Source organism: Pimephales promelas, chromosome 8, assembly GCF_988280905.1.
Source record: "Pimephales promelas chromosome 8, fPimPro1.hap1.1, whole genome shotgun sequence".
Taxonomy (NCBI): Eukaryota; Metazoa; Chordata; class Actinopteri; order Cypriniformes; family Leuciscidae; genus Pimephales; species Pimephales promelas.
In genome coordinates, this window is record NC_142776.1 from 28,653,250 (window position 1) to 28,676,057 (window position 22,808).

Genomic DNA, 22,808 nt, shown 5'->3' on the forward strand with positions numbered 1-22,808 from the left:
TTCATTCTTATCTGTTCATGCCTCTTTCTACATTATACAACCAGATCCACAAACCGGCTTTGAAAACTTGCTAATGGAAACAGTAAAGTCAGGGTTACCAGGGTGTGTGCATGCAGGTGAAAACAAGACTCAGATTACCATTGCACACACCTGGGAAAACGCCTTGTCAGGTGTAACCGTCCTAATTCACTTTGCAACACAGTATATGGAATGATCTGACCCGTGCATGTTTACACAGTGTGGTTTACCAGGAGCAAGAATAAATAAGGTCTACTTTTAGGACCTTATAATTCTGCATAATGACATTATTTTAGGGACAATTAAGCTAATTTTAGTCCTCAATTCTCATTACAGCAATGTAAAATGTGACTTTTTTTTCCTGGAGTGTGACCTGGAAAGTCATTACAGGTTTTGTGAGATAAGAGATTTATCCCCTATCTAAGACAATCATCCCTGTACTAATGCTCATAACTTAAAGTTAGGGATTTGAACCAACCCCAAAACTTAAGTATTACATTTTGGCACATTGTTTATGCTTTGAACATGAATATTACCACAAATCAGTTGGCTTGTTGAGTAGAGGTCACTGTCATTCCTGGCATATAATAAAACAGGCAAAATATTCCCACAGACTAAGACTGAAGGAGCCAAATAGGCATCATATTATAAATCATAAAGACTCGACTTGGGCCAGTAAGCAACCACCCAACCACCACACAGAATAACCACCTAACAACAACATTTTCAACTATATAGTAACGATCAAGCAAACAATCGCAACCCTCTAGCATTGTGGCGGCAAGATTTGTGCAGGAACGCACGATTCAGCCTGTCTTCAGCTATTTTTATAATTAAAATAACATTACACATTTCACCTTTCAGCAGCCCTCTAATAAAAGTCATACTGTGCTGTGTGAGTAATATGATTAAAAGGTTTTATGTCATGCTGTTGGGTTTTAGCTGTTCTCGTGGCATATGTGCTTCTTAAGGCTTTTAATTCGTTATGAATGAGAACAGCCTAAGGCAAACTCAACTGTTACCATAGCAACTGACTCTAAATAAAACCCACACAAATATACATACCAAAACAACACAAAAGCCTACTCAGATTATAAGACATTATATATGGATATTTGGAGAAATCATTTTAGCCACAATAAAAATACAGGAACGTTCAAAATTGCTTTGTGAACGTAAGACCAGAATCATCAGATGGATGATTGAAACAGGTGGATACCATAAACAGCAGCGAAACACACAAAAACTTTTTGTTCACCCTCAAAAAGTGACAATTTTAACATGCTATAATAAAATATATGTGAGCTAAAACCTCACATACACACTCTGGAGACATCAGAGACTTATTTTACATCTTGTGAAAAGGTCATTATAGGACCTCTTTAAAAATGTCTGTGCCATTCAGCTGTATTATCTCAGACAGCTTGCTCATAACATCTTGTTATTAAAGGGATAGTCATTATTATTATAGGGCTATATATGTATATATATATATATATATATGTTTTAGCTTACCTCAAGGGCATCCAAGATGTACGTGTCTTTGTTTCCACAGTATTTTCAATTTTGATATTTTTAGGTCAAACCGTTCTTGTCTGTCAGTCATATAATGGAGGTTTATGGGGTCCACCCTGAGTCCACCTCAAAGAGCATGCACACAGAAGTCCAAATTAAACATGATTGAATGAATCATAAATGTGAGTACACATTGATGGCCTAAGACACGAAACGAGCGGTTTGTGTGAGAAAACGAACAGTATTTATATCGTTTTTACCTCTTGTAACCACAGCTACGTCCAAGTGATCTGAAGGTACGGGCGCTTCTATCTGCGTAAGCGCGCCGGATAGCGCTTGCGCAGATAGAAGCTCCCTCACCCTCAGAGTACTTGGACGTGGCTGTGGTTACAAGAGGTAAAAACAGTATAAATACTGTTTTTTTTTCTCACACAAACCGCTTGTTTCATGTCTTAGGGCATCAATTTGTACTTACATTTGCGTTTGACCTAAAAATATCAAAATTTAAAATACTGTGGAAACAAAGACACCTACATCTTGGGTGCCCTTGAGGTAAGCTAAAACATATAAATAAATCATTTCAAAGGGAACTATCCCTTTAACATCCACTTTACATTTACATTCAGTCCTTTAGCAGATCTCAGATTTTTGGTATGCAAATGAATGATTACTATATACGGTATTTACATATATAAATATTATCTAAAAATATGGTACTTTTTGTTACATTGGACTTCAGACCTCATCCAGAGTCCAACTTCAATTCTGAAACTTTCAAACATACAACATAGCCGAGAATAGCAGTGTTATAGGAATGAAATATTCATACCACTTTCAGTCACGTAAGCTCTAGTTAAGTGTTACCTGTGGCAAGTGTTATGAGAGAGATATTTAAGCTCCAACTGGCAATTTGGAAAACTCTGCTCTCTGAATGAATATAGTGTGTGTAAAGTGTGTATCTCGTCTTTTTCGAGTCAGACTGGTGAATAATTCAGTTAGTGAGGAACCCATATATCGCAAGCATTGCAAAAGATATGAACTATTAACATGCCCTGTGTGGTGTGCGCTTGAGAGCGAACTAGCTAGGCAAACCAAGAGTTTTTTTAAAGGAAGGATGGGATAAGGATAGAGGGGAAAGAAGAAAAAAGAGAGAAAATATAGTGGGAGAGACAGGGCAACATGTTAGAAAGCTTGCTGTGAATCATGGGTAAATGAGTGTATTTGCTTCCTGGTCCTCTGTGACCTAGATTAAAGTAATCTCTCTCTTTCTGTTTTGTCCCTAGGTCTCTCTCTCCCACTCTCTCTCTCTCTCTCTCTCTCTTTACAACTCAGAAAATCTGCCTGTCCTCCTACAGACACAGTGGGTGCTTAAGCTACTGAGGTTACCTGAACAGATGCACACAATCAGACATTATACTGTTAGTCCGAGCCTCTTTAGTTTAAGTATATGCTGACTAGCTATGGAAGAGGATTTCCACACACACACACACACACACACACACACACACAGCTCATTTGATCAGCTTAAGTGCGTAAAAGCGTCTGAGTATGTGCTGGGAATTCAGAGATCACAACTGCTCAGCCCTGATGCTTTCAATGGTGCTCATTGTGTGTGTGAGTGTGTCAAAACCTCCTATCTCCACCCCTCTTCCTCTGTCACAAAGACACACACACACACACACACACGTAGAGACAAACTCTTTCATTCACAACACACGTTCATTAGAAATAACGAATATCTGCTGATCTCTCTGTAGACTCATCTTGTTACTGTAAACAAATACATGCATGTGATTTATTGCTTTAATATTTATAATATATAAGTAGTGTATATTCCTTAATTTGCTTAATTTACAGAGCTCAACAAAAAGGATATTTTTCTGCTGGCCCAGGAAGAATATAACAATTTTTTTAAACATATATTATTTTTTAAAGTATGCAAATATATGTAAGGATAGTTTTATTAAATATTAAGGCTATTAGGATTTCTTTACAAAAGATTTTTTTTAATTCAATAATATTTTTACTGCAATTTTACTGCGTTGAATATCCTCCTATATCTTACTTTGAAATAAGTCACTTTACAGAAGTAAAATGGGCAGTAAATGCACTTCTCCAGAGAGGGAGAATTATACTTAATAAAATAATGATTCATACCATCCTTTGTCACTTGTGTGGTATATGTCCAAAAAAGTGTTACATTAGTATCATTTATATTAGGGCTGTCAAACAATTAATCACGATTAATCGCATCCAAAATAAAAGTTCGTGTTTACTTAATATATGTGAGTGCACTGTGTATAATTATTTTGTGTGTATATATATATATATATATATATATATAATATTTATATTTATATATAAAATAAATTATATATACATTATATACATGAAAATATTTTATACAAGCATGTGTGTATTTATATAAAATAATTATACACAGTGCACCCACATATATTATGTAAACACAAACTTTTATTTTGGATGTGATTAATCATTTGACAGCCCTAATTCATATACTATTTTATTTGTTATTAATATTTTGGATTAGTCTTTATTATATTTGCTATTTTTTATTTTCATAAGTTTCAGTAATTTTATTGTGTATTTTATCATTTGTATTAGTTTTTTTTATAAATCCATGTCATTCTTATCCATCTTTATTTAACTTTCATTTAAATTTTAGTTATTTCAGTACTTCAAGTTAAACTAAAAGAAAATGAGTGATTATCTTAGCTACTAGCTGAAAGAAAAGTCTAATTTTTTATATTGGTGTATGTATTTTATTTTTACTGAAGTATTGTAAAAGTTTTTCCCCTACATAGTTTTAGCTTTAGTTAACCCTGATCCAAATCATATTTTGATTCCAACATATCATATTTTACAGTACAGTAAAAACTGTTACTATTCATGCAAATGTGTTAATATTGTCATAACACATTATTCTGCTATTAAAACAATAAAAAGCCTGCCATCACAGGAGAATAGAAATAACAGCAGCTCTATAAACTACACTTCTACTATGTCTGAACTCAAACAAAAATCATCAGCAGAAGTGAGCTGGAGGTAGTCATCACTAAAGAGATTTACTACTCCCAATGGTCCTTCAGACATTGACATAAAGAGTCTTTCATTCTGACATTTTCTTTGTGCTGTCACCTATTAAGTCTTCACTGCAAAGGACATAAGATATGGGCGTGATGCTAAACACACACTCATATACATGTCATTTCTCTAAAGCACACCTCGCTTCTTAATGAATAAGTCAGTTTAACTGTACTCAAAGGGCTGCAGCAGGCATCTCCTGTCTAAGAGCCAAAAAGTGAAGACTGTAGGTGGGGACTGTGAATTGTGCCAGGACCGCATTGTGGGCTTTGAGAAATAGATACGCAGTCTTAGCATAAACATACATAAACATCATATATAATAGGAAAAAAAGGAGGAATAAAGTGGGTGTGTGTTTGCAAAATTGCATCAGCAAGGACACAAGATGATGTTCACAACTGCCATGAAATCCCAAAAACACACCAACAAGCCAAAAGCAAATAGTCCACCATTTGTAATCTGCCTCCAGGTGATCTCTTGATTTGTGTGGGGGACAGACATACTGAGAATGAATCCAGGCTGCACTGATGGCAGATCAGCTGTTATGCCAAACAATTCTCTGGTGCAGAGATTAATGAGAATCTCTTTTTATATTTGGGTAATGCTGTTTAAGATATTGTTTTGCTCTTCTGAATCTTTCACACACCACCGCTGAAAGGCTTACATAACACATAAGGATGACTAAACACACACAAACAAACCGAGCCCCTTCTGCGGTGAATCACAATGACAATAAAATGTAAACAACCACACACACATATCTGTGTTATAATTCTTCAATGTATTTCTGATTAGCAGAGGTTTAGACACACGATTCATGCTGTAAACCATTTGAAATGTTAAATAAACTATTAATTAAATATGTGTTAAATAAACTAGTAATATTTTATTTATATCAAGTTGCATATATACTTGCATATTATTTTGATGCTATTCATTTAAAAGCCCAGAAAAAAGTTTCACAGGTGACACCAGGCCACTCTATGCCGAGTTCCATTGTTTGAGTGAGCGCTTTACATGTCCTATGGCAAGCTGTTTAAACATTTATTCCTTAGAACAAGTTTCTATTTTTATGATATGAAAATTGATTTGATCACAAGTAATTCAGTAATGATTAGTATCTTTTTGTCAAATTTGCAACTGACTATTTTTTTAGACACTAGTACTTACTGGATATAAACTGCAAGTTTTTGTCAGTGATTTCTTTGGTGATCTGTGGTTGGGATGTTGACAGTCCACTTCTGTTTAACCTGGATTTATTGCATAGAGATTATTTATAGATAATATTCTTAAATAAATAATTGAATACCATGGAATAATAATTATTACCTTGTTAGTAAGTGTTTAAATAGCTTGCCATACCAGACCTCTCATTGTATATTATAGTCTATGAGTGTTGATTTTTTATGGAGGTAAAATGAGTTTCAGTCTATTCGTAGCACTGTCGGTGTGTAGCCTACACTCTTTAATAAATCTTCAACCATTAAAATAAGCGTTACAGATTGACCATAAAGAGAATATTATTAGCCTATACTGAAGCTATTGTTTTAAAACTATTATAAATATGAATATTATTTCCAATGACAGAGTAAAGATCAACTATACAACTGACAGTCTGACACTTAATACTACTAACGTTAGTTGATGAAGTCTGTAAATATGAGGAGGACACATACAGAATATCCACCATGGCCTGTAAATAATCACATAGCTAAATACATCCAGCGCTTCACGGACAGTGTTTTTGTTTTACACAACATAACAGTCAATAAGGAAACACGTTAGACCAATGTCAGGACATTTAAAGAGCAAAACGAAGCTGAACAGGCGTTTAAAATTAAACGCGACGTTGAACCAGTGAGATGCAGAAAAAGAGGTCAGTATGTTTCCACGAGCGGCGGCGACATTGAAGCATCATCAGCACGAAACCTGTGTGGATGCTGTTAGTGAGGATGCACGACTGAGCCTGTCAAATCAACACATATCTATCCAAACGCAGGCATTCAGACAAGAGAGGAAAAGCCCTTGTTGTTTAAAGGCTTACCCTCCGACAGCTCCAGGTCCAGCTCAGCGAGCTGCTCCCGGACCTCTTGGGGGAGAGCAGACACATCCACACCGCGCTCCGCCATTATGGCCACAACTCGGGAGGAAAGAACGGCGCAGAAAGGTTTACCGACAACAAAAATGCCCGTGTCCTCCTCACATAGAATAGCAAATGGTATTAGACAGCAGCAGACCGAGCTCCATCATCTCCGCCATGCCGAGAGAGAAATCCCAACCGATGGGAAGAGTCACATGACCAGGGCTCGAGATGAGGAGTCTGAGCCTGTGGTCAGAACCCGTGGCGATTTTGCTCCCTCTGCTGTGGTGAGGGAGAATCTTTATCTAACGAAATCATTTGACCAACTAATGGTTTACACTAAAATAAAAATTCTGTCGTTATTTGCTCATTTGTGTCTTTCTAAATCCGTAGGTATAGTTTCTTTTGAGATGCACAAAAGGAGAAATTTTGTAGTAGCTTCACGCAGACCTTTTCCTATAGTTCATAGCAACCAAGCCTATCAAAAAAGAGTTTATATAGATTATAAACGACATCAGGGTGAATAAATAATAGCATAATTTGATATCTGGGTTAATTATTGCTTTACCCTGATTTAGCCTACAGTACATACTGTATCATTTAGCCTATCTATGTTGTAAATTTTTTCTGACTTGTTTAAAGGGATATGGAGGTCAATGAGTGCCATCAAGTGTCTGGTTGCAGAAAGTCTTTAAAATATCTATCCCTTTAACATAGATAAATCAGTGAAATTTATGGTAAACACTTCATATTTACAGTAACAATAACATTTCTTTAACTGGTGTAATGTTAATATACTAAAATCTGGTTTGTACCTTTATAACATTGACAACCACCATAAAACACTATTGGTAAAGAATCAAAGTTCACCACAAATATCTTTTCCACAAGCAGAGTCAAATAATAATATATAAAAGGTGCATGGTGTTGTACACACAAATAAATAAATAACATCATGGAACACATAACACTAAAATAATGCAATAAACAAAAATGTAACAGGATGTGAAATAAAACCCTAATACATAACTGATAACAAAACAACATAACTAAGAAGAAACTGAATTCTTTAAACAAAAAAAAGTGTCACACAGGGAAATCTGCGAATGTCAATTTGCTTTCTGTTTTTCCTGTAAATTATAAGACTTGCTCTTATGTTCTGCCAAAACCTGTTTATCCCCTGTAAATTATAGAACTTGTTTTCATGTTCTTCTACAAAAGACTTGTTCTTAGATCCAAAACCTGTACATGTAACCATATTTTACTGTATAGAAGTGCATGACAAGTCCAATTAGAGCTATTACAGATTTATTTACTCAACCTTAAAGGATTAGATCACCCAACAAAATAAAAAATCTGTCAGAAATTACAAAGTGACTACAGTGGCTCAACCATAAGTTTATCAAACGACGACAATAGTTTTTGTGGACAAAACAAACAAAAATAACGACTTTATTCAACTACCGTATTCATTTTCTTCCGTGTGGACCTCTGAGTGAGTTCATGTAGTGTAACAGCACAGCGCTTCTGTGGCTACATCAGAATGTAGGCTCACACTGGTCATGTGTGTGATGCGTGTGATGTACAACACAGAACCGCTGTGCTGATACACTATGTTAACTCACTCAGAACATGAGGGCAAACAATTACTGACAGAATTTTCATTTTGGGGTGAACTAACCCCATAACATTATTTTTACCATATCATTTTCACATTACTTTAAAGTTACTGTTAACGTTTTTAAACAGTTTTCTGGAAAAACAATTCAAGTAACCAACCAGTGTCCTCTAATTTTATAGTTTAAGGTAGATTTTGACTATAGAGATAAGGATGGGGTTAGGATTAAGTTGATGGACAAAATACTAAGAAACATGCACTAGTATAAATATCAATTTAAACATGATTTAGATGGCCCAAATTAAAGGTATTACACAAGATTTATAATATATTGCTCACACTCATAAACACAATGTATATCCATCCCATCCAAGCTATTTCATATACACAGAGAAATCACGCACACAAGTCCCACCTCACCACTTCTATATACACAGAGGAATATAACACCTTCAAAACAAGAGGACAAAAAGCAGCAATAAAGCAGCATCTCATTAAATGTACAAGAGGCTAAAGTTCCATCAATGTTTAATTTTAACATATCTTAAGGACCGTTTCAGTTAGTCAATATCATACGGTAAGCAATGTTTGTATGCTGACACTCATTTCATATTTACAGCTCTAGTTTAGGGCTTCACTGACACATCACACAATTTGGGATCAGTGAGTTATACACACAGTGGAAAGCAGTACGTTCTACATCCAAATATGATAAATCCAGATGCAAAAAAGGTCAATGACAGAAACTGATATGGCTGGGTGGATCATTAAAATAAAACCTAAATAGTCTACTTACCATCTAATCAAAATATTAAAAATATATTTATATGCCTTTGTCCAAAAATGTCCTCCACATCAGAAAAACAATCATAATCATGCTTCGGTAAATAATAATTATAAATTAAAAGTCATAATTATGACATTGAAATTAATATTTATGAGACAAAAATTCAGTTATAAAGTTTTTTTTTGTGTGTGTGTCAATTTTAATATATTTACAACCTAGTATGATGTAATTTAGAACTAGGAATTGAATTTCTCTCATAATTATGACTTCATTTACCAAATCATAATTAAACAAAAAAAATTCTTATGTGGCAGAAATTAACTTCCATAAAAAAAATGATATTCAAAGTTGAATAAGAAAACTGCAATGGTTTTGATAAGCCCAGCTTATGCAGATTCTCCTATTGATAACATGATCAGGCGTGAACTTTTTAATGGAATACAACTTCGGTTACGTGTTATGCGCTCCAGATGAAATTCATTGAGGATGGCCAAGTGTGAGCCTTTCAGGTCCAAAAATAATATTTAAACAGAAATATTTAATTTCTATAACAGTTTCTAAGACTCAATTTTGCTCAAAAGCATTTCAACCATTTAGAAACAAGGCCTCACATTCATAGCTGGGTTAGTTAACTACTGTACATTCACAAAATGCAAGCACGAGTCATTACGTGTGAGTTTTGTGTACATGTTCCCTGATAAGAGACTAGATGCACTCAAACTTTAGGGTCTAACCTCTAATGCAAAAGGATTTATGTATTTTGGTTAAAGATACCTATAATTCAGCAGAGCATATCATAATCATACTGATCTAAAACATGTCCACATGGTTACACTACCCGTCACATCCATATCCGTATATCTATATATCCATATAAATATATATATATTAGGGCTGTGAAATGATTAATCGCATCCAAAATAAAAGTTTGTGTTTACATAATATATGCGTGTAGTGTGTAAAATTATTTTGTATATAAATACACACATATATTTAAGCAAAATGTATGATTTATATATCAAATATTTATATTTATGTATGATATTAATTTTGTATAAATATGTATAAAGCATATAAATGCAAATATTTCTTAAATATATACATGCATGTGTGTATTTATATATACAAAATAATCATACACACTACACACGCATATATTACGTAAAAACAAACTTTTATTTTGGATGCGATTAATCACAATTAATCATTTCACAGCCCTAATATATCCATATATATATATATAGCAAAATGCAGACAAACTGATAACGATATACAAATATAAAAATATATTTTCTCTCCATTCTTAAGCTTTTGCAAGTCCATTCTGTGCGGTGCCAGGTTACACTAACGTGAGACATGATCTTCACCAAAACGAAGCACAGACCTGAGAGAAATTACTGTACATACGATAATAAAATTAGAACAGAGAGGAAGAGAGAGAAAAGGAAACTGGGAGAAATGGTGAGAGTGAGTATGTGTGAGAAAGCGTCACAAAGAGAGACTGAGAAAGAAGGCGATAAACTTATCTGCATAGTGTAGAAAATAATCATCTTTCTAATGTGGCCAGAATCATGCAACGAATCCATTAGAAAAACCATCGACTAAAATGCCAAATAATTAAAAATATCTGCAAACAAGACGAATATCAATTGAATGCATTAGTGAGAAGATCTATACAAGTTTAAGTAAAGGTGTATTCTTTTTTAGAGATGACAGAAGATAATTCATTTCTGCAGTGCTTCCTAGTCTGTGCAGTCTGACAGGGGCGTTCTATGATGTCGCCCGGAGAGTCTGTGAACGGGGTGTGGTCAGAACGTGGAAACATTGGTTCCCATTTGTCACATGAGACGATTCACAAACACACCGTGACAGAGTTTTGAGGGGAAACGGGGATTCGCTCCTTTGAAAGACTCAAAGTATATTTAGTTCCTATTGGCTGAACGACGTGCTCATCATCTGGATGTGGGCTGTGATTGGGAGGAAGCATCCCCAGACGTGCTACTCCACTGACCCGAGCCCATTCCCGCTAAAACAGCAACAGCCTCCGCCGCGCGCACGCTCAGACCGTTAACAGACACCGGAGCCGGGACCGACACGGGCATCACCAACGCCGACACTGAACTCTCATCTACTCCTGCAGCTAAAGAGAGAGAAATGAAGGTTAGGCATGAAGGATATATGATATATAAAGGAAATATGTGGGTGTATCTTACCGAGATATGCTTTTTTCTGCATGGCTGTTACAGGGCAGTCTTTATGGGCCAACAGCAGCTCCTTCAGCCGAATCACCTCAGTCCTCAACAGGGACACTTCACCCTGTCAAGTGCATGCTCAATCAATGGCATGATCCAAAATATAACTATACCGTTCGAAAAATTTAGGGTTTTTTAAGAGATCTCTCTTAAGCTCAACAAGCCTGCATTTATTTTTATTTTTAAATACAGCAAAAAACAGTGACGTTGTGAAATATTATATTATTAAAAAGCTTTATTTTAAAATGTAATGTTTTCCTGTGACAACAAAACATAATTTTCCTCCAGTCCTCAGTGTCACATGATCCTTCAGAAATCATTATTCATAATCAAGAAACATTTCTTACTATTGTCACACTTGGAAATGCTGCTTACTGTCTTTTTTGATGAATAAGAAGTTAAAAAGAACTGCATTATTTGAAATAGAGTTTTTAACAGTACAAAAGCCTTTATTGTCACTTTTGATCAATATAATGCGTCCTTTCTAGATTTGTCAAACATAGCGTACATTTCAACAACATAAAATCATCTTATTTCTTGTATCTTTTCACTCTGTATGACTCACAGTGAGCGTGACGTTAGAAGTAGCTAACTCCTCGGCGCGCTTCTCCAGGGCACTAACCCACACTTTCCGTTTTTGCCGGCAACGGGAAGCGGCTGCTCTGTTCCGTTCAAGAAAACGGCGCCTGCGCTCATCCGGTTCAATATCTGCACCCCGTCGTCTACGGCCACCTTTTGGGGGAGCAGGGGATACCTACAAGATATTGCTTGGGCTGTCAGATACAGTGAGAACTTAAGTATATGTCAGCATTTAAACAGTGTATACTGACATAATGCTTCAGTTGAGCTTATTTACTGATACAGTATATCCCATTTGATGTAATCCCATTCATTGAACTATTTTCAAATGGCAAACTATTCAAAAAGAACAGGCAAATACTAGCATATATGTAACACAGGCATGAGGTGTCTGTGAGCACCTGTGGTTGAGCAGGTGATGGTGTCTCAGTGTGATCAGTTTTTTGTATTGGTGCTGGTCCACTAGGACTCTGCTGAGATAGTGCTGCTTTTAGCCTCTAGATGGAGACAAATCCCATACACAAACACAAGGAAACACCACAGCGTGTAAATTAACGCTCAAAACCTGTGTGTTACATTTGTGTAGTAAGTTCATTGTTATATAATAAGCCCGTTGTTAGGCATTTATCCCTATGTAAACTCTACATGTGCTAGCGTGGGTGTACGCGTGCTCATTCTCACCGTCTTGGCATCAGAGTGTGTACTGTATCCAGACGGAGAGGAGGAGCCACTGCTGCTTCCGCCAATAGGAGGGCCTGGAATCCCTGGGATATTGGGCACTGTGTTTGATGATCTGGCAAGCTATATATATACACACACATAGCAACACAAGTTTAACATACTATATACACAAAGGTATAAACAAACACAAAAAAATACGTGTACTTGTTTTGAGGCTCAAACTGCTGAAAATGTAATCACAGATACTGTAAAATAAATTACTATTATTTAGGAGCAATATAATGCATGTCTGTGGAAAGTTTTCGAAAGTAGAGATGCACTATATATTTTTATAATTGACAAGTCAGTGGTAAAAAAAAGACTGTAATTAAAATTATTTAGGGTAATGTTCGCTGGGGCTGTTCACATCAATTGTATTCTTGCATTCAAAAACAGCTGGACAGGGTGCAGCAGAATGTATAAACTATTTTTAACTTGATATGCTGATGATGCAAAGAAAACCTGCTAAAAAATAGCACAGAGTGCAAGAACACACATTCCCCCAAAAGGGTAACATCTATTCTACAAATATTTAGGCTAAATAACTAAAACTTTATTGGAAAAAAAGAAAATATATATATAAAAAAAATTGTATTTTATATTTTTTTATATTTCACACAAAACAGAGAACTACAGGTTAATGTAAAACATTGCTTACAGCAGGTAATTTGAAGTATTGGAAGGCAAATGTCTTGAAATATATTGAAGGATTAGCTACAAATTACTTAAAGCTAAAACCAAAAAAAAAAAATGGATTAATAATCATACGTATGTTGTGAGACCTCCATACCGATATGACTGAAGTCTGCCCTGGACTGGGAAGCAGAGGAACAGTCTGACCATTTGGAAGCTGCATCAGCATAGGAAAAGAACCAGACGGCGAGCTAAAAAAAAAAGTTATAATTTTAGGACATATTACCTCACACAGGGTGAGGAATCAGAGGTGTGAACAACACTGAAATGACTCATGCAAAGTTTTAACTCGAAGAAGTGAATCTGCTCCACTGCTGAGGATCAACACATCCTATCAAAACCTCAGGCTAGCTATTTATTTGAGTGGATGAACACCCAAAATGCATGATTATAAACAATTATTTTGGTAATCAAGTAATCCGTTGATTATTTTGACGATTAATCGAATAGTTTTTTGTGGTTGTAAAAATAGACTTAAGTGAACAATAACAATTAAAATGACTTAAAATAAGGGCTGTTAAACACAATTAATCACACCATCGAAAAAACGTAGAGAACAAAACACAGAGGGAAGAGTGAGGGCTCACACTCTTAAGAAGAAATAATCATAGAATATGACCGCTTTTAAAGCTAAACAGACGGTGGAATGAACAATTCACTGAAAACTGTCTGTGAGTCACTGTTCTCCCTGCCACCTCTGATGTAATGCATGCATTTCATTGATAACAGTGCAACACTTAGTATGAAACACAGCACATCAGAATTTATACGCATTCCCAAAAGAGTTTGTATGGAGCAGCATCTACTGTAAACAGAGCCGCTCTGAGATGGAAGAATCATGTAGCTTACAGACATGTAATTAATTAAAAGCGTCGCCCTTCACCCTGAAGCCCGCAGTGCATATTTTTATTAAACTGAATCGCAGCCTTTGTGATTTCACAATAGTCCTATGCAATATTTTGATTCTTAAATGCTTTTAATATACTGTATTGTGCAGCCTTAGCCTGGATGCCAGCCTGAACTCCGCCCACAACATTTTTTGGTCGGGAAGTTCGGTCTGGACTCGATCCATTGAGGAGTAATTATGATCAGTCAAAAAATTATCGGGCCAATCAAATTGCCAGGGCGGGCTTTATACGATGATGGACAGGTGATCTTCAGGGATGTAATCAGCGCTTAACTGGTTTTCCTCAAAGAGGACTGCAGATGGAGAATTGAGATGTATAGATTCCGCTGTCGCGTCTGTTTTAATAGACAAACAGAAAACCGCAATCAATCATTTGTCGATCGGAAAAATTTTTGCCGTCCTTCCTACGTGATTCGGCAAAAGTGTAACTTATCAGCTGGCTCTGACGGTCGTTAAGACGTTGGGACGTAATGAAAAGCCTGTGGTCGTTGTGGTTTCTCCTTTGGTCGCACTCATGGAGGACCAAGTAAAAGAAGCAACACTCGTTATTTTACTTCTAAAATAAGTAAGTTCTGTTGTTGACAACTGTAATATGCAAAGTAGTTGACTTACTGCGTTGCTCTGATTGGTTGTAGGTCTACCAACAACTATCCAATTAAGTGCAGAGTTTTTTTTTCCTGGTTCGGTTAAGACACGCCTCATAATCAAAGCCCTATGGAGCAGTATCAGACTATGACGAAGTCAGGCTAGTGCAGCCTTTGAAAACTGTCTAATAATGAGATCTATGGATTCTCATTCATGTAACACTTCCGGTATTTTGCCAGTTAATCGACACAGGCAAATTGCAATCAATAATCCTTTTTAAATCGAGTAGTCTAATTTAATAGAGGAATAGTGACAAACCTAAACAAAATCTTTTTGACATGAGGTCAACTAGTGTGTACCTGAGTCTGTTTGACGGAGGGGTCCTGGTGATAACAGAGGTGGGAGAGGGTTGAGTTGGGATCATGGAGTCGAATCCCTGGTGAAGTGGGAGTGAGCCTGGGCGCATTATGGTTGGTGTAGGGGTGGAACTTGCTGCAGTTCGTGGAGGAACATCCTGTAAAAGTGAGTTACATGACAATATTATAAGCTGCACTAAAAAAAAAAAAAAAACATGCACTGTAAATACTGTAATCTGCTTTGTCGCAAATTCAAATTCACCATGGCTTTCCTCAAGACAATAGGCTCCTTTGCCATGGCAACTGCATCTTTGCTGTTTGTCATGCTGGAGGTGGAGTCAGGGCTGTCGGGAGGGGAGGAGTCAATTTCAAGAGGACCTTCCCTCTCTTTAACCTCTGTGGGCGTCTGTAGAGCTTGAAGCTTTCAGGGCAAGATTCAAGATATCAAGTTCATGCTAACAACTGTCAAAGCAAGCATACATGTTGATAACATTGGATACTGTACACTTTCCTTATTTAAAATCTTACCGTGCCCTTAATTCTCCTCTCCTCCTCCTCATGTGTTTTGCGAAGATCTTGCTCGAAGGAACCAGCCAGCTCACTAAACAGACCCACCTCCTCACAATTCTTAAGAAAACGGGTTGGAGTGGGTGTCTGATCTGCACACACACAGTTTTAGCAAGTTTCTAATTAATATTAACATCTAAATCACAACCAGACGGCACAATTGATTGTGTGATACTGCTTAATAACTATTGTTTTGACATCAAAATCAACTCACAATTATGATATATTATACACAGCTTAACAAGCAAATAATGATTCATATGAGAATCAAACATAAAGGCCCGTTCACACCCAACATTTAGAGTGATTAAGTTTTAAAAAGCATAGTAAGTATGTTACAGGGAACAGGGAAGTCCATAACTATAAAGGCCCATTCAAACCAAGAATGATAACTATAACCACATTAGTATCCACACTAGTGGATCCTTCGGATGAGACGTTAAACCGAGGTCCTGACTCTCTGTGGTTATTAAAAATCCTGGCAAATTTGCCCATTGGCCTCTGTCCATCATCATAGCCTCCTAATCATTCCCATATATACTGATTGGCTTCGTCCCATATATACTTGGCTTTGTTTTTTGGTCATTATATTTCTTACAGATTTCTGCTCATTCTAAACAGTAAGTCCTGAATGGTTCTGTGTGCACGCGATCTGCATGTGATGTGCAAGCTTCTGTCTTTATATTTATGCGTGTGTGTTACAAAGTAGCAGCACACTAGTTTAAAACAGCGATTAACTTACCAGTACAATAAACAGTTTAAAAGGTGCATTCACCCGATCAATGTCGAGTATCCAGATTTGTCATTTTAACTGATGGAAACGGAAAGTTTAAGTGGTCTTCAAAAATTGCTTATACTCTATAGGACTAGTATTACAGTCAGTGTAAATCCATGGGATTTTTTGGAGTTTTGATTGTAATTTATATTTAAATCTTAACTCAGTTAGAAAAAAATATAGGACACCAAGTCAGAAGAGTCTGAAGGTCTTCTGCAAGGCTGTTAGTGTCAAAATCAGCAACTAATTGACGTCATGGCAGAGCATTAAAGTCGACTAGCTGATGCAACCCCTACTATGAACACAATGCAGACTGAGCCAACAGAATGACAGAAATTCAAATATGTGGGGACACAAACCTGCTATAATAACTGTATCTGTTCTGGCTTGTCCAAACTTTAGCGTCATCTCATGCTTATGTTTGTGCACTGCCAAATGGTCCTCATTGGTGAACCTCTGATATGAGAGAAACATTGACACAGACACATGCGTTAACCCACAGTAAAGTTTTCAGTCAATTTGCATCTCATTCAGGGTCCTAATTCAAATCATATGGAAGCTAGAGACAGAGAAGTAATGGATGATATCAGGCCATCTGCTGTTTTGATGACAGTTCAATGTTATCCAGTTAATGCAGTGCTATTGGAGCCTCTTACAGTTGCCCAGGGATTAAAACAGCTGGTGTGATTTCAGAATAAAAATTTTGGGGCCCGCAATCAGCTTCTGTCCCCAAGATTAAGGGGCGTAAAAGAAATTAGGGCAGATTCTTAAACCTTCATATTTGGGCTCCCAAAATCTCGGGACTGCACATATACATTACGCAGTGGGACAGGAACACCATGAACAGAGACTTTAAGAATAATAATAATAAAAAAACAACTCTTACCTGTCCACAGCCTGGGGCAGTGCAGACAAAAGGTCGATCGTCTCCCATTTTAGATCAACTACTTCCTGTGTTACTTCTAAAGACCATCCAAAAAGAACAGTTATGATTAATCTTATGAGATCCATACTTTTTAAAAGACTAATTTCTATTAATTTCAGCTCAATTTGAGCAATCATATGAACATAAACCCCCTAATTAAAAGATGAATTCCTCCTAAACTTTCCATTTGAAATGTTGTAGTCTCTTGACAGATGACAGGAATCCATACTTCATTGCTGCACAGAGGCCTGCTGGGTTGAACTGATTGCATAATGTGCATGATGATTACATGATAAGACGCTTTCATTTGACTATTGTCTGAGATCATCCCTTTTTAAAGAACATTTCCGCTACATTAAACCAGCTTCAACCCAATAGCTTTATAACACTAACACATACCGCTAGCTAGCATGCGTTTCCTCTCTAAGCATTTCCAGAAACATATCCACAGTCAAATTAATAAACAATAGTATACAACAAAGCCATAACAACCATGTTAACCACACGATAACTTGTCGGAGGGTTTGTCGCAACTCCTAGCGCGCCGTGTGTTTCGTTTAAATGGTTCTTAGCGATGTCCAATTTGTGAACGAATCGTTCTTTTGAGTCGGATCTTTTCAATACACAAATCCATACCGAACGATTCGTCCACAAAGCGGACTGAATCAGTGAGCCGATGAGTAAGCTGGCAAACTGAAATGTAAATTACTTTAATAGCTTAATAGCAGAAATGTTACAATAAAATGTACTGTAAATATGACTTCACTGCACGACAGCTTATATACAAAAAATATATTAATGTGTGTGTTTGTGTGATTGTTGTGTATATATATTTGCAGTTACAAATGGGTTTTTAAACAACCAAAATAAGAAATATTACATTACAATATAACTGTTATTAATTATTAATAAGATTAGTGTATGAGATGAGATGACGCAACTACGTGATTGAATACAGAATAGCTGAATCCCGTGTTTAATCGGTTCTTTGAAGCGGACCGTTCAAAGAACCGATTCTCAAAAACGAGTCGGACTTCCCATCACTAAAGCTAACTGGCTAATGCTAACCACACATGAGCCAACAGGCTGTAACACCCTATTTACACTGCAAGCGATCGACGCGAAGGGACAAAACAAGAACACTCCCAAATATTAAACGAATGTACAATCTTAGCACGCGCAGATTTCGTTGATTATAATGGGAGTGTTCTAATTGTGTCGCGTCTCGTGCAGTGTGTACACACGGTACTCATGACACCTCCACCATTCGCGAGACCAGCGACGCTGCACTTGAAATCACTCATTTTAATCCATCGGGTAATCCGAATGTGTTGCGTGTCACCTGTTCCTCGGCCAAGGATTTCAGTGTTTACAAACTTACCCTGCTCCTCCCTCGTTCCCTCTCTCTCCGCGTTCCCACCTTTGGAACTCCTTCATCCAGCTTGCTCACAATATGTAAATCTCGCGATATGTTGAGGTCATATTGAAACCAGATTAAAGTCGTTACGTAACAGATTTGAAACAGTGATGCAAAATCCAATGCTCTAGTAGTCTATTTACGCATGTCTGTGCTGCACATCGAACACGTCGAATGACGCAATAAAAGTAGATGTTAGAGATGGAATAAAGCTCTTAATGTTAGCTCGTAAAGCTTTTAAGCATATTATGGAAAGAACCATTACTTGATTTATCTTTAAATCATTAAAAATCCCCAAAATTGCAATCAAATGTTCTCTCACATGTACAATGCTGGCAATTTATGCACTGTGATTTATTACTACAAAATGGCCCAGAGGAAAAACAACAAAGGGAATGTGCAGATGATTTCCATTCAGTTATCACAATTTGGGACAAATGAACTAAAATCATACTGGAGAATGCTAGAAGAATTTCTTTCCTTCAGATTTCTGTTGGAAATAAGCTACTTCAATCTTTATAAGAACAAGACTTGCATTTAATTAAATTTAAAACACAGCAAGAGGACAGATATAGGAAGTCGCAGGCTTTTACAATACAAACAATCTTGAATTGCTCAAACTCCATGTGTGATATGGTGGTAATACTTTATTAAATTTAATAAAGTATTACCACCATAAAGGTAAATACTTTATAAATATATATAAATCCCTCCCTATAGAATTACAAGGTTGTACTTTCAACTATGGTTCTCAAAAACAGTCAAACACAGATTAAAATCATTTTATCATTTATTTATTTTCTTCCATTTCCTTAAGCATTTTCATTGAACATCTACAATATCATCCAAAACAGTTCACTCAGCAGTTGCTATACCTATCTCCTGTGACAGAGCCTATCCCCCTATAAAGATTAAAAAGAAAGGATGAATACTTTTTTTTTTTCGGCTAAAGACTTGCTACTTGTAACCGTGCCATTTCATGGTGTCTAAATGTAAATGCTTACAGCCTACACAGGATATAAGATTAGGAACAAAACAAAATCATTTCACCAACCACTTATTAATCAAATCCATTAAAATAATAAAAAAATAAAACCAGTTCCACTGATTTTTCTAATTTTAGTGGCACAGTCTCTACATAATTTGCGCCCAAGTATAATATTGCAAAACAGAAAATAAAAATCGAGAAAAAAGAAAAAAAAAACCTCAAACTAACAACACAAATGTTTGGGCAAGAAAGCCACAATGAAAGTTGAAAAGAGAAACAGAACTTAAAACAAAATAAATTAAAACTGATGCATAAAATTTCTCTCCGATGGTTCTTCTAAAATCAAATTAAAAGTAGGGGATTGAGAAATTATTCATTAGGACACCATTATAACGTTCCACGCGCACACACATTTTTCAAAATCTAAAACATACATAGTTCAACAATCATGATTATAAACACTCACTCAAACAGTGGCCCTGCCCAAGGCAGAATACGGTAAGAGGGGTGTGAGGGAAGAGCTACTGCATTTAAACAGCACTTCTGAGATTGTCTCTCTGCTGATTTGACTTTGGTCTGGATCTGTGCACAACCCATCCATACATGAGAATGAGATAAAGAGGGGACGACATCGAATTGAGGAGAGAATCATGCATAACAGTGTCATTTGATTAAACATTTTTTTAAACGTTCAAATACACATTATTAACAGAAACTTAAGACCCCTAAACAGTATAATGCGATTACTGAATTCAAAAGACTACAAAAAAAAAAAAAAAAAAACCTGCAATAAGTATTAGACAAAAATTTGCAGTCATACACATCACCAATTTCCTCTGAAGTCCTGAGTTCCCTCTCTTTTACCAAGGCTGACATGAGACTGGATAACACGGGTAAATAATGAGCTCTGTAGCAGGTATATTTCATGTAATCACACCTGAAATGTACAGGCATAAACAAGCGTCAAATACAGATTATTATTAATCAAACAAACAGAAGGAAAACACACAACATAGACTGACATACATCACAGACTAGGACATGAACAGCAACTCCAAAGCAGCACACTAACTCATAGCATATAAAATCCAACCTGATTATTGTCACCAGCATCTACAGCAGACGGGAAACAAAACAAAACAAAACAAAAAGGCTGACAGTTTAAAAACACCATCAAGACTTTCACTCCAAAGGAAGAGGAAGACAAACAGTGGCTTAGCTCATTTACACAATAATATCTATTCATTCTTTCAGCATAAAAGCAGCTTGATCTTCCCATTACTGACAGACCCAGCATTCAAAAACACTGTACATCACAGATGACACCGTACGACATTATACAGCACGACACACCAACTCAAAATCACCTTAAATTGTATTATATTTGTCTGGATCTTTTTTCTATGGATGTTTAGTACCATTTCATCCATTCGTCAGTCTTGAGCAGTCTAAATGTGTCCTTCAAACCTACAACTTTCCCTCTTTCTTTGTCAGAACAGCATACACTTGTCCTCCAGTTTTAGAATCAATAAACACCTCATATGTTTAAATTTGAATTAATTCACAAAGTGCTTTAGCTTTCTGAATCCGGCCAAACCCTTAAAGCCTGCTTGAGAGTTGTTTGAAACTGCATGGCACATATCGACAGGGTTCCCACACAGTCGACCAAAACATTCCCTTGACTTTTCCAGACGTTTTTAATGACAACATAAGGATTGTTTTAGAAATTATCTTAGAGAGATCCATTCATCACATTGGAATAATTTCTAGCTGTATAAATAACTGATATTTATTACATTAGTTATTTTATTCATTTCTAAGATTTTTTTCCCCCAAGCCTGCAAATCCCACTTTTGAAATTCCCTGTTTTTCCAAGGACAGTGAGCAGTGGGAACCTTCTATCGATATCTGTAAATGTTTAATCTTGCGTATGTTATTAATAAATTAAATATTAATCACTATTATTTGGGAGAGCATCACATCTGAATCAGATTTCCCCCCAGCCAGTGCACAAGCACACACAAAGGTGAAATATGGACCGTTGGGGGGCGGTATTATGCCGTCTTTGTGTGATCTGTTGCATACAAAAACATGTGCTTGATCTCACCAACAGATCTATCATTCCTAGATAATAAAATAAAAAGTACAACATTGTACACTAGTGCCAGGACCTTAAACACTCCAAGTAAAAACTCATTCACAAGCTAATTAATCGCTGTAAATCAGACAACACAGGAAGCATGGCCTCCATTTCTCAGTTCAAGTGTAAGAGGTTTTCTTCATCTTCCTAAAGTTCCTCGTTTTCGCCTGCATTTTTAAGAATCAACTTCCCAGATTTCAAGTCATTCAGGAGGCAGAGGATTCTTCGACACCACAGTGCGACAGTCCAGTTTTCATATGTAGATTTTATATAGATATATATATAGATTTATATACTCTTCCTTTATGTATAAGATGTGTATCCAAGTATACACACAATTGTGCATGTGTCGTGGGCATAAGAGGCATTAATTTGGCGATCTGGGTGGGATGTTCTGTTCTTTGCCACTGCGTCTGTTGTACCCCGACTGTGGCGAGGTGCGCCGACCCTGTGGAGGTCGTCTCTGTTGCTCTCTGAGCTTAAAGGCTGACCCTCTGGGACCATTACCACGTTGGTAGCCAGTGTGCTCTCTGGGCGTCCGACTCTCGCTTCCTTTCTCCATTTTCTCACCGGGGCTGCAGCGGGATGAAGCTGGGCCTTCCGCTTTGTTGACTCGAAGTTCACGTAGAGGTTGGTTTGCGGTGGGACTGGGGCTGGGTGGGGTTACTGGTGGAGGGGGAGGGTCTTTGGGTGGCCTCTGACACACCTCTGCATAGCTCAGCTTGCGAGGCTCCTGAGGAGTCAATAAATCCTTAAAGGTTAACAGAAATCTTTTTTTACT

General features: G+C 36.7%; 3 protein-coding genes across 16 annotated transcripts in view; all 3 read right to left on the bottom strand.

Annotated features, from left to right (window-relative positions):
- dip2bb (DIP2 acetate--CoA ligase B (putative)b) overlaps window positions 1–6,949 on the bottom strand; it is a 33,356-nt gene extending 26,407 nt beyond the window's left edge. For 5 of the 6 annotated variants that reach the window (XM_039689145.2, XM_039689141.2, XM_039689142.2 and 2 more), the window contains exon 1: window positions 6,683–6,949. In XM_039689145.2, coding sequence (XP_039545079.1) covers window positions 6,683–6,767 — 85 coding nt within the window. In that variant the 5' untranslated portion in view covers window positions 6,768–6,949. The remainder of the gene's footprint in view (window positions 1–6,682) is intronic. The other variant, XM_089134276.1, reaches the window with a different exon arrangement.
- Window positions 6,950–8,637: 1,688 nt separating this feature from the next.
- Window positions 8,638–18,993, bottom strand: atf7b (activating transcription factor 7b). Of its 5 annotated transcripts, none has more exons than XM_039689172.2 (12): window positions 18,864–18,993; window positions 17,444–17,519; window positions 16,917–17,013; window positions 15,744–15,874; window positions 15,478–15,636; window positions 15,219–15,373; window positions 13,465–13,558; window positions 12,636–12,755; window positions 12,356–12,451; window positions 11,941–12,129; window positions 11,337–11,439; window positions 8,638–11,263 (listed from the first exon to the last, which is right to left on the bottom strand). In XM_039689172.2, the coding sequence occupies exons 2-12, from the start codon at window positions 17,489–17,491 to the stop codon at window positions 11,076–11,078; spliced, it is 1,380 nt and encodes a 459-aa protein (XP_039545106.1). In that variant the 5' UTR covers window positions 17,492–17,519; window positions 18,864–18,993; the 3' UTR covers window positions 8,638–11,075. The 5 variants fall into 5 exon arrangements, with proteins under 5 accessions (XP_039545106.1, XP_039545110.1, XP_039545109.1 ...); XM_039689176.2 differs by lacking the exon at window positions 18,864–18,993 and adding an exon at window positions 18,727–18,859; XM_039689175.2 differs by lacking the exon at window positions 18,864–18,993 and adding an exon at window positions 17,975–18,715.
- A 678-nt stretch (window positions 18,994–19,671) lies between these two features.
- Window positions 19,672–22,808, bottom strand: part of larp4ab (La ribonucleoprotein 4Ab) — a 31,539-nt gene continuing 28,402 nt past the window's right edge. For 3 of the 5 annotated variants that reach the window (XM_039689153.2, XM_039689156.2, XM_039689157.2), the window contains one exon: window positions 19,672–22,778. In XM_039689153.2, coding sequence (XP_039545087.2) covers window positions 22,395–22,778 — 384 coding nt within the window. In that variant the 3' untranslated portion in view covers window positions 19,672–22,394. The remainder of the gene's footprint in view (window positions 22,779–22,808) is intronic. The other 2 variants (XM_039689155.2, XM_089134277.1) reach the window with 1 other exon arrangement.